The sequence below is a fragment of the Gasterosteus aculeatus genome, chromosome 15, assembly GCF_964276395.1.
Source record: "Gasterosteus aculeatus chromosome 15, fGasAcu3.hap1.1, whole genome shotgun sequence".
NCBI lineage: Eukaryota > Metazoa > Chordata > Actinopteri > Perciformes > Gasterosteidae > Gasterosteus > Gasterosteus aculeatus.
Window position 1 is genome coordinate 10,573,705 of NC_135703.1, and position 12,443 is coordinate 10,586,147.

At 46.7% G+C, this 12,443-nt stretch overlaps 1 protein-coding gene across 15 annotated transcripts in view; it reads right to left on the reverse strand.

Moving 5' to 3' along the window:
- Positions 1-12,443, reverse strand: part of meis2a (Meis homeobox 2a) — a 76,082-nt gene that overhangs the window by 13,106 nt on the left and 50,533 nt on the right. For all 15 annotated transcript variants that reach the window (XM_078089597.1, XM_078089605.1, XM_078089593.1 and 12 more), the window contains exon 9: positions 10,618-10,694. In XM_078089597.1, the coding sequence (XP_077945723.1) occupies positions 10,618-10,694 (77 nt within the window). The remainder of the gene's footprint in view (positions 1-10,617; positions 10,695-12,443) is intronic.

Here is a 12,443-nt window from a genome sequence, read left to right on the forward strand (position 1 = left end):
CAGCAGCTGCTGCTCCACACAGCAGCACTTTGTTCCTCTGTCTCTTCACCCCACTCTGTCCTACGGCACAAAACACTGAATCCAGTGCAAAAGTGGAGGGAGAGAAAGGGGAAGAGGGGGAAGAAAAATGTCGGAGTTATGGAAAGAGGGGGGGATGGGTTTAAAAGAGAACGTTTTTTTTTTTCCTTCCCGAAAACAACATCAACAAGCTCTGACAACGGCAGCGGGGGTTTTTCTTGGCCCCGACACAGCTTTCAGAGCTCCTCTTCTTGACGCTTCGCCCTCCCTTCTCTTTTAAGAGACACGATAGTTATTGTTCAAATCAGCCGGGGCGAATGGAACGGGCCGAGGCCAAGCCCGCCCCAGGCGTCAACACACCTGTGTGAAAGACACCTTATTGTCTTAACGCAACGCGGCAAACCTGCCACAGCTCGAGCAGCTTTTCGGGAGAGGAAGGGTCTTTCATTCTCTCCCAAGACGGTCCCCTAATATTTCCCGTCGTTAACCTCCTTTTCCCCTCTGAGGCTGGCGCTCTTGCCCCGGAGTGTGTTCACAATCACTGTTGTTTTTGAATATCACCACCACACGGAGGGAAAGGGTTGCTCCACATGTAATTTGTCAGCGACGCCGCTCTCTTCTCTTGCCATTGGGCTGCTACCTCCTTCACGACAAACACCTTATTATCGCGCACAGGTGCACAGAAAGCTATTCTGTGGTGTGTTTTGTGTTGTTTGAAGAGCATCCGAAAACATTCAGCGTATGTCAACAGTGGCCCTGCCAAAGGTTCCAGCGCACGCGGCACGTGACAGAGGTCGTCAACACTGGAAGGTAACGCTCACGCTTCATAAGCCAGGCTCTCAACCTTTCGTTTGGGTGAGGGCTTCCTGCTTTCATGCATGTACCAGCGGGAAATGGAACATAGACGTGCTGGCACACACAGAGAAGATCAGAACGCTCAGAAACGCTCAGAAACGCACAGATGATGCTCAGACATCCACAGAGGAGATTGGGGGAAGAGAAAGAACGATTCCAGCACTGTGGTTATCCCGGCCTACCCAACAGCCCTCTTGAGATGAGAGGGTATGCTTACAAGATCGCCCCACTTTCTCAGTTGTGTAGAGTCCCAACCCTGTAGAGTGGCGGATTCTCTTCATCCCCACAACGCCAGGCCTTTCGGGCTCCTTTGTTTGTCTCTGCGCAGGTATAATCTCCGCTACCACTGCAATCATACAAATGTGAGACTTTTTCAGCCTCCCTGTTTCCCCCTTGCAATCTTTCCATCTCTATTTCCTTCACCCACTCCTGCCTTGCCTTGTCTCTTGCTCCATCGTTGTCTGCTCCCTTTCATTCTCAACCCTTTTCCCCCCTCGGTGCCTGGTAATCGAGTGAGAGATTCTGCGACTCTGTGACTGATATCAAACAGGGCGGCTCTGTGGATTACCAGGGGAAGCTGATAATGGCATGATAGAGGCGTGATATTTCAAACAAAATTGAGTGTCAATTGCTTGCATCGTCTAGGCGACACAAGTGCCTGCTCCGCAGCAGCCAGGCAGGAAATAAGGCCAATCTATTTCCTTTGCTTCATATCAAACGTCTCTACTTCTCTCTCCTTTATAAGACTATAATGGGTTTGGCTCAAAGAGGAAGAAGAAGGGGCCTTCCAAGAGGGGCTCCAGCAGTTACGTCCTTACGCAACACACGTACATGTCTGGGCACACGTATGTAGACGCACACACACACACAGACACTCGCGCTCCTTAATCTCGAATGCATTAGCAGAAGTCAGAGAGCAGAGCCAATGGGAGTTTACACACGCTGGATGCCCCCATTTTACCACCCCACCCGAAACTCTCCTCACAGTGCTGTACTGTTAACCATGCATTTAGGGCAGTAAAAATGCACAACAGTTTGAGCGATTAAAAAGTGACACATAAACCCGCCCATACAAGTGCACCGGCACTTGGAGCCCAACTATTGGGGCTAAAGGATTGAGAGTGTGTGTCTCCCTGTGTTTGTGTGGGTGGGTTTAGAGAGGAATTCGCTTCAACTAGGAAGTTATCATCTTCTTGACGTTGTGTTCTGTTGCGGGCGAGTGACTGTTTCCATGATGTGTCTGAGTCGGTGCGTTTGCACATATTTGTGACGAGACTCATTGGTCAAATGTTGTCAGCTTGCCACTGACTTCCCTACTGAATAATTAATTTCAGTTTCAATTGCACGTAATTGCTTTGACACACATACGCATCAACACAGGCACACAAACACACATCTGCAGGCACAGTCAGAAGCAGACTTTAGGGATAAAAAGCCCAACAGCAGGCAAGTGGTATAAATAGCTGCTGTTTTTGGAGAGGGCTGCTGGCAGAAGCAGCACTGACACTATGGAGTGGACCGCAGGGACTCGAACGTGCCTGGTGGCCTGAAGAGAGCCCTCGGCCTCTCACATCAGCTCTACCACTGAAAGCGTACAGCTTTGACTGGCCTCTTTTATATGTGACAGCCTGAAACAAATACAGCAGTCTTCAATTCAGCCCGCAATGCAGAATAGGGACTTTGACAGGCAGACATTATCAACCCCCACTAGGGAAAAGATATTTCTGCTGACCCCCCTCGTTGCCGCACATGCTCACCGAAACTCCAGATTGAAACATCATTGTCGATAATGGGAAGGATAAATATTCATAAGGCTGGGAAGAGAAAACCCCTAGATTAGGGTAATGTACTCGTCATTGTTCCCCCTTTCCTTTATCCAGCTCTTCCTCTGTATCTCTGCATCTTGTTATGGATGTAATATGCATGCTAATAGTGGCTAATTCCTCTAGCTCTAACTTTGTGTGCGTTTGTGCGTGCATATGGAGAGAATGTGTCGGCGAGATGCACCGTTTATTGCTCACCTCTCCAAAATTACCGGGTTAGATGTCTCCAAGATTTTGGGCCACGGTGCAATTAGGATTGGATTGTTTTTGTGGAGAAGCCCTTTGACTCCCTCCCTCTTCTCAATTCCCTCCCCTTTTTTTTTTTGCTTGGCACAGACTCCACTGATATCTCATCCATAACAGGCCTTAACTGGGGTAGAGCATGGCTTAAACAAACAAAGGGCTATATTGATTTAAAGGGTCTTCCATGATGGGCTTATTGGCCTGCACCTCAAAGCCAGGCGGGCAGCAGGCCATGAATCACGGCTTCAGAAAACACACAACAGGTAAGAATAACACATCGGAGAATTGTTACGGATGTCATTACAACTCTCTCTCCCTTTCATATTCAAAAACACTCCCTCTCATCATGTCTCAAAAGAGGGGGAGGGAGTAAGTGGGGTTTATTTTTACCGTGACCCCACAAAAATAGAGCAAAGATAAATTCTTATTTACATGCCGTTTCTGTATATCCAAGTACAGGAATGGAGGGAATGGAAAATGTGTAGGAGGGAGGTAAAGAGAAGCAGAGAGAATGAGTGACGGAACGAGCGTGCCTGGACAGAGACAAAATACCTTGTAGAGGTTCACGGAGTTTAAAGAGCTCAGGCAAAGAAGGAGATCCTGTCCTCTCCGGCTCCAACACACACACACACACACACACACACTGGTCCCCACCCTACCTCAAGGCCATTCTGTTACACCTGGTCACCTTTATCCTTCTTAGTCCCCGACACCATCACCTCTCTCTCCTAAACACATACACCACGTAGAGTAACCCGGACCACATCGCCACATAGATAAACATAGCAGCACCTTTTGGCTAACACACAGCTCCCGGCTATCTCCCTCGGCAGATAAAACTAATTATTCCAAATCTACTCTGTCAGGTTGTCTGATCCTCTGGGGCTTCATTTTAAATCTCTCTCTCTCTCTCTCTGCCTCGGTCTCAGTCTCTGTCATAAGCTACATAAAGAACACAAATCCGCGCCATATGACCTCCAGAGTAAAGACCTCAACACTGGTACACGCCATAGTGGCTCTAAAGCGCATGGCTTGCTTTGTGAAAACGCACATTACCAACAGGCTGACCTGAAGTTGGGTTTTTTATGTTTTTTTTATAAATTTGCCACCCTCCCACTATCAATTCCATCCCATGGTATAACCCCCTTTGAAATATCAATAGAAAAGGCATTGCATCACCTAGCATACAACCCAAAGGACTCATGCACCTATTCAGACGTCCGGTCCCCCTGTTGGCTCTTGCCGTTGGCACCAATGTCGGGCTTTAGAGCTAAATAACAGGCCAATATCCCAGGGTTTCCAGCTGCACGCTGAAAGCCCACGGAGCAACCCTTCGCCCCAATGAGCTCTTAGGGCAAATGGAAGCTCATAAACAGAGACTTGACTGCATAGACTTTGCATTTTATCTTTCAACAGTTTCCCCTTTTATGGGCCAATGACCCCCTATAACAGGGAGAGAGAGGAAGGAAAGGGGCGAGCAAGATGGGAGGACGGGAGCTAGAGAGGATGACACTAAGGAGGTTAAGAAAGAAGACGATGGCGTACAGAGCAGAATAATGAAAGCGAGGTACAGGTTGGCAGAATGAGAGGAGAGGAGAACTGGGGTCACAAATCTCGCTGCTATTCTAGTACGTGACATCTTCGCTCGTTTGCGGCTGCTCATTAACAAACAATACTGCTGTGAAATTGGTTTAATGACAAAGTAATAAAATTGCTATTCTGCTCACAGATGGCCTCAGGCACAGGGAGATTCTGGCAGGCTTACTGTGGCTGCCCGTGTGCATTAAGCTGCTTGTTCATGAAAACAGCATCCTACACTTTCTTTCTCACTCATCTCCAACCTCTTTTTTTCTTCCAGTTCAAGTTCTTTCTCTTCCTGCAAATGAAATAAATTAACCTACTTTCCTTCCTTGTACTCTCCTTGAATTTTCTCTGTCCCACCCTCTCGCTCTTTTTGCTCTCCTTCTGAGGTCCTCTCTTCTGTTTCTAGAGTAGTATCTTCCTCTCTCTTTCGATCTCTCTCCAGCCCTCACCCCTAGTACAGAAATTACCATCTTAAAAAAAATAAAAAATAAAGTCTCGCCCACGCGAACGTAGCTCGATTTTATTTCAAACGCAGAGCCCCTTGTTATTAAACGACCCACCAATAAAACCAAGCCGTTGAGGAATAAAAGAGCCAAAAGCAGCAGAGAAGTACAAAGACCTCCCTCCTCCCGTCTCTCTCGCTAATGCTTTCCCCGTAATGCCTCTTTCAGCTCCCTTTTCTATCTTGCCTCGCCTGGCTTCGTTCTGCTTGCATGCCGTCTTTGCTGGGAGAATTCCACAGCCTTGGAGAGTCTTGAGCATGTAATGGGAAAACAAGTAAAAAAGCATTCATTTTTGAGCATGATCGCCCACCGCTGCCAATTCTTTTAAAAGCACCACCTGTTTTTCATAACTCTAGACTCACGGCGAGGTGGGTACCGGGCTGCTCCATCGTCACGGTGGGTGTCCATGCCATGCTATGACCCAATGTGCCCCCAGTGCCTGATAAAGTGCGAGTGGGCCCTGTTAATCACATCGAGCGTTGCAACAGTGGCATGTGCTCATGTACTCACACACAACACATATACTGTGAGCGCTCCCATAAACATAGTGGCGCACATTAGCATCAGCTGTTCAAGGCTACCACGGCTTACCCTCTAAGTACGGCATGTGTCCAGATTGCACCGCGGACAGATATTTGGAACCCTAACGACTGCGGAACCAAATGAAAAACCAAATGAGACCTACTTCAACAGTGAACTGTTGTATTTTACTCTGCCAATAATGAAAATATGGCTTTACAAATGGGTTCCTCCTTCCAAAACAGATAAAACGGGATTATTATTACAGCATCAAGAAAGCGGGCCAGATCAAATGAACTTAGCGGGTAGGGGGTGTCGGTAAGGGGGCTGGCACTTGGGATCTGACAACAGAGTCAATTCTGCTAATTAACTGCCAATTAGCGGTCCCTAAATGAGAGGGATCATGATGCCTGTGTTGGCAGCGCACCGACAGTCTCGCTCGCTCTCTCTCTCTCTCTCTCTCTCTCTCTCGCAGTCATAGCCATATATACACTCATGCCTCTGCACAAAGACACACTGGAGTGATGCACACACAAACACAGTCACAACCTCTCCACACTCCAGCTGTATATTTAGAAAGCCAGGGGCATAAGATGGCCACTGCCGGGAGTCCCTGGTTGCGGCCAAAAAAAGGCCTGACATTTGCATCTGGGTCAAAGTTAGAGAGATAACCAGCAACTTCAGTCAACTGGCCCAACAGTGTGGCAGAGACCAAGAGACAGACGTGTAAGACATAGGCAGGGATATCGAGAAGGGGACCTCAAAAGACTCTGAGATTCAGACGACTTAAATACTTATGAAGAATGTGGGGGAAAAAGAGGCGTCTGAGTCAGTCTCATAGCTTTATGTTACATTTGGAAAATATTAGTTATTATTTTGCATTTCATTAGGCGCTTGCCCGCCAAACCAGAGGATCATAAAAAATTATAAAAGCCAATGTTTCTTAATGTCAAGTGGATTGGGGAATAGAGGATGGAAAATGCTGCAGCAAGAGGAGGAATACATTTGGCTTTAGTTTTTGCTCCTTCTTATTCTCAGATTCTACAAACAAATGTAAATTAAACGTTTATAACAGTTTGCCAATGAACCTGCGGTACAGCTTCTTTTTATCTCCATTATCCACAGCAATCTTGGAAGTACATCAGGATTCCATGTTGATAGGCATACAAGTGCAGTTACTTTAGAATCCTTCAGAACTCCCTGTCAAGCTTTTATCTTATTTATTTAACCTAAACACCCGTCTGAATCTGCCATTCACTGGACACAGAGATACGTCCTTATTTTTCCATTCAGTTGTCTCGGTGCAACGGAATTAGATGTGCAGTGAGTAGAATGAATATGTTTGTCTTTCTGGTGAGCCTTCGTGGATATAAGGAAAAAAACAATCAGTGCACCCTGCCCTGAGTGTGGAAAGACTGAGTCTATTTCATCTGCTCCGTGGGCACAGGCTGCTTGGCGCCGTCGTCTGCCGGATATCCTTCTCTTATCATGTGACCTGTGCTCCGACAGGGGGCAAAGGTTGGCTGCGATCCGCCCCTGTGTCTTAATAACTCACTCATTGTATTCCTTTCTGCCGCTAATTAGAGCCTCTCCTCTGTGTGTGCGCGTGTGTGTGTGTGTGTTGTGTATGTGTCTCTACGTGTGTATTCCCTCCTGGGCTGTAGAGAGAAGGTAGAGAAGTAAAAATAGAGTGTGGCTTAGTGCCCTCTTTATTGTTATTAGTGCTCCATTGGCACAGCAGTCAGTCATCAGAGGTGCCAAGAACTGACATATGCCCTCTCCGACTTGCTCTGCCTCTATCCTCTATCCTCTGACTTTCCTCTGGAAACTAGCTGCCTGTGAGACGAGGGAATAATGAGGGGACGATTTCCTTCCCCTATTTATGCTGTTTCTCTTAGTCATCTGTCATCGGCCTCATCTCTCAGACCAATGTAATAACCCTGCGAGCATGTACTGTATGCTTGAATGTGTGTGTGTGTGTGTGTGCATTGCTGCAGTGGTAAATAATGACAGGATTGTTGGTGTGTGCGTTTATGGCAGTGAGTGAGGGCACATCATGTTGGGCCCGACGCTGAGACATGAAAGGATTCGGTCAGGCCCCATTTAGCCCAGACTGATAGCAGGACACCAGGGCCTGCTGAGGCAGGCAAACATACTCCTAGATATTGTAAACTGTGAGCGCTTCTGCAGCGCATAGACACCCAATTCTGCCGTTTCACCTACTTGGCTATCCCAGAATGCCATGTGTGACACGTCCCTCACCTTTTCCTACAATCTTAAACAAATGCAATTACATATCGGGGAGGGGGGGGGGGCTTGTGTTAGCATGACGCCAGTTGTCTCAAATGTGGCCTGAGCAAACACCCTATATGCCTAATGGTCAACTAATGGTGTCCTGACACACTGTTTGCAAATAAGATCTCTGAATATACTCAGACAGCACTGTGTCCCATTAGCAACAATGTGCATCATACGTGCACGTGCACTCACCCACATAGACTACACTTCTCGTCTGCTCAACCCCAGGGCACTGAGGTGTTGGACTTTCACCTTTTGCTTTGTTATTAACATCAGACAACTAATGGGGTGAAGGGCTGCAAACAGGTGAGGCCGCCGGCTAATGGCATCGACGAGATGGAGAATAAGTTTCAAACCAGCTGCAGGTGGTTTACTATGGGTTTTGTTTTCTGTGTGTGCAGGTGAGATGCAGGTAAACGCGTATATGGAGGTGCCAGTTGGATGTTGTGGTTCGGGGAGCTTTGATGGGGCAAGTGGGGAGAGAGCGGGATGCACTCCCTATTGACTGATACACAGAGCACCCTTGTAGCCTCGCTGGGCTACGATTGTGCGTGCGGACAAAGCCCTGATTCAGCACATCCTTTCCCCGGGGGAGAGCTCTGGAAACCGAAGACGACGGCCATCCCCTCCCTTTCCTTTCCCCCCACTCATCCTCTGCTTCCCTCTCTCTCTTTCTCTCTGTCTCCCTCTCCCTCCGTCTCTATCTCTCTCTCTCTCTTTGGTCAGTAATGTGGCAGCGGCCATGCATCAAAGGGAACTAAAGAACAATGCAAGGGGGCCAACCAGGAATTCGAAGAGCTTTTTTTAAAAAAACAACAAAAAAAAACAGGAATTTCATACGGTAGAGGATGTCATAGCCTGGGTGGACCATCTCAGCCGCCAACCAAAGAGGAAAAAAACAGGGCACAACTCAAACAAAGCATCATTTAACTGTAACTCCCTGTCCTGCTTGGTTGTGCACGTTGAGAGGAAAGAAAGGATCCTCTTCCTCTCATCTTTCCCGTCACCATAAAAAAGACATTGATGTGGCAGCATCCGCCAGGCGGAGTTGTCAACAACCAGAATGAACCACAGATAGACCAGCAGAGTCTGAGCCTCTTTAATGACTTTATTTGTGAAAATTGAATCCCGGTGTGTTTTTGTTAACACGGCTGGTGTGACATTAACACGCAGCTCCGTGACCACCTATGTGTATGCGCGTATGGAAACAGGGTTCATGGGGATGTTTCCCAGCACGAGATTCTTTCAGACCTCTTTATAAATGGATCTGAGGCATTTCCGTGCCAGGCTTGGATTTCATGGCCTCTGAGAAGGCAGGGACTCCAATATCTATCTCTGTCGATGTCTCTGTCCTCTCTCTCTCGCTCTCCCTCTCTCTCCTCGCAGGTCTGCAGACTATTTCTGCATTAATCACCATGACACAGGCAAGGCAACTCAATTTTCTGCTCCTGTAGGTAAGGTGCGTGGCGTCCCGAAACGGTGGCACGAGGCATGAAACAGGCAAGCGGGGGCTAATCTTTGGTTACTGGTGTAATTGAAATGCTATCCACACTGTAGGGTGCATTAAAGTCTGATAACAGCGGTTCCTGTGGCCAATTTAAGTAGCTTGACTTCCCTTGGCTAGAAGGGAATAAAGAAAAGGGTGAGAGAGAGAGAGAGAGAGAGAGAGAGAGAGAGAGAGAGAGAGAGAGAGAGAGAGAGAGTATGTCAGGATAGAGGGGGGAGGGCGAGGGAGGGGGCTGATAGATAAGGCCGACAAACCAGGCTAATTCTCTAGGCATGTTTCTCATTGTGATCCTGGAAAAATGAGAAAAAATGTATCACAGAACCAAAAAATCAATTGACCCTCGGGTGGCTTGTCGGGCTGCGAGTCTGATAAACCTAAAAGCTTCGTTAATGTCGGTCTGCCTGTACCCAACAGATAGAGCACTTTGTAAATGAACCTGCTTTGATAAATATATTAAGGAAAGCTGTGAATAAAAGGCACAGACTTGTCATTTGTAAATAGAACCCCCGCTACATGGAATTAGAATGATAAAATGGGGTTCCATATAATTAAGTTTGTGTAAGACCTGAAATCCGTGCAAATACCTTCCTGGAAATTTGAAAGGAAGCTGTCAGTTCAATTAATCTGAACATCACCCTGAGAATGTACTGAACAAAATTAAGCTTCAGATAAAACCTGGGCTAGTATTTTGATAAGTAATTCCTGTATCATTTCTTTGCTTCTGTGATCATTTTATTTAATCCACCACCCCCAGTTATGTGCTAAGCCATCTACAAAGGCCCTGCTGGCCAGGCCACCAAAACCTTAATCCACCATATAGCTTGTGTAAAATAGGGAGGGGGTGGGAGGCAGTTTTGCCTTTTTGTGGGGGCACCAGTGGCAGTTCTAGGTATGTTTTTTTTTGGATGAAGGGGTGGGATGGGTGTGGGGGCCGTAGGGGTAGCTTATGATCCCTGCCTTTCTCCTTAAATACATCCTACTGAATTAATGCGCATCAAACCACAGAGACCACAGACTTAACCGCGGTAAAAACACTTCGCCGATAACGCCGGAACATCCCGGTAGCTTACAGTAACTTACAGTAAAGTAAAATAACGTTACGAAAAGGTAGCCTGTGTGTATACCGACGCGTTCACCTCCGTGTGCGTCTGTATGCGATGGGGGGGGGGGGGGGGGGGGGTGCTGCACATAAACTGGTTTTCACAGTTGGAAGGGAGATCCAGATGCTGGGGGTGGAGATAGCACGAGCAAAAAAAACTTGACTCACCAGTTGTTTACTTGTAAGATGGTGAGGCCTGTGTCTTGGGCTAACTGCTTCTTCTGCTCTTCGGAAGGATATGGGTGCTGCAGGAGCGGAGAGAGAAACACACACAAATGAGCCTCTTTGACGTGCAGATTAACATGAATATTCAGCATTCATAAAGAGAAGGGCTGGATGGGAACAGACTGTTGCCTTTTACTGTGTGTATTCATTATGTTCCCCAGTTTGTCGTGTTGTGCAACTCAAGGCTGCACCTTTCCATGACCTCTACCCAACCCCTCCCAACCCCTACACGTATGGATGTACGTATACATCTCCACACGCACACATAGACATAGGGAGCAGAGTTGGTCTTAAACCTGTCGGACAAGTTTGTCAAAACAGTCAACTGTGATAACACCCTTTCGTATCCCCACCCAACCCACACAAAAACAACAACGAGTGTACAAACTGAACATATACACTATATGCAAATATGCAAAGGTGCACATGCTGACAAACGAGACTTTAAACCCGGCCTGTAGTGCAGATTCTCTGTTGCCTGAGAATCCTTCCATAATACCAAGAAACAGAATGAGTGGGTGCAGATTTGCAGTGAATACATTTATCTCTCCTTGAATGTCGGACATGTATCCCGGCGGTGGCTCTTTCAACAGAGAGCTGCGGAATACAGACGGATGCTGGAAGAAACCGAATGCTGTGAAATCTCCTTCACAGCCTCGCCAAGATTTTTACCTGAAAATGTAATTCCGGGACAAGGGCTGCAAAGATACTATTTGTGTCAGGTCCAATCTAGAGAACGTGGCCTGATATAAATGGCAGACCTTGGGCTGCCTTGCTCCCCCTGGGCTTGCTATGAAGCATGACAAAACAACAGTGATCGCTGGTGACAGATGTCTTTAAGGGCCAGATTAGGAGTCGGGGCGCACGCAAACGAAACAAATGAGACACTATGTGTTTCATTCAGCCACCGTAGACATGGTGCACGCATGCACAAAGAGTCACACGTTCACGAGCACACTGGAAACATGAAACGCACAGAAAAAAAATATTCATGGAGATGAAACCTGCAAATTATAACACACAAAAGCTCCTTTTCAAAAGTGACACTTAAATCTTCCTCTTTTTGGGGTGTTTGAAGCTCCGTTAACTGACTTCATCCTCTGCAAGAAAAATATCTTTGGTATCCGGCTCCACTCACTCAGAAAGCAAATTTGAAGCTGGTAATGTTTGCCTGCCTCATGTTAATTTAATTTAATTTTAACTTGAAACGATACCAGTTGCTCAAGAACAGTTTTCTCATTTACTGCAGGAATAATTGATGTAAGTGAGGTTTCATTTCATTCAGCAGAGAGGACGATTTCTCCATTCAGGCTGTGCTGCTTGTCGAAACACAGTCTGTTTTAATTAAAGGAGAGATGAAAAAATGGTTTGAGGAATGTGCTCAATTAATAACAAACAAAGCTGAGATTGGTCAAATAATGAGTCCCCGCTGCATAGGGGGATTACTCTGATTTGTACTTGTGTACGTAGTCCTTTTTAATATGATAAAATTATTAACAAAGGAGAGATGATAATGCTTAGGAATACATTTTTTGATTGCCAGGTGCTGACATATCCTTGGCTAAGGAAGACAGAGCAATGTCTGTTTTGGTAACTGTGTGTGTGTGTGTGTGTGTAAATGAAGTAAGTAGAATGCAACAGACATACCTACATCCTTGTGTTTGTGCGAGTGTGTGTGTGTGTTCTTCTCTTTCCTTCCCCTTCACACTCCTTGGTTACCCAGAGGTTTTCAAATTAGCCGTGACACCGGTCGCGATCAAAATATGCTC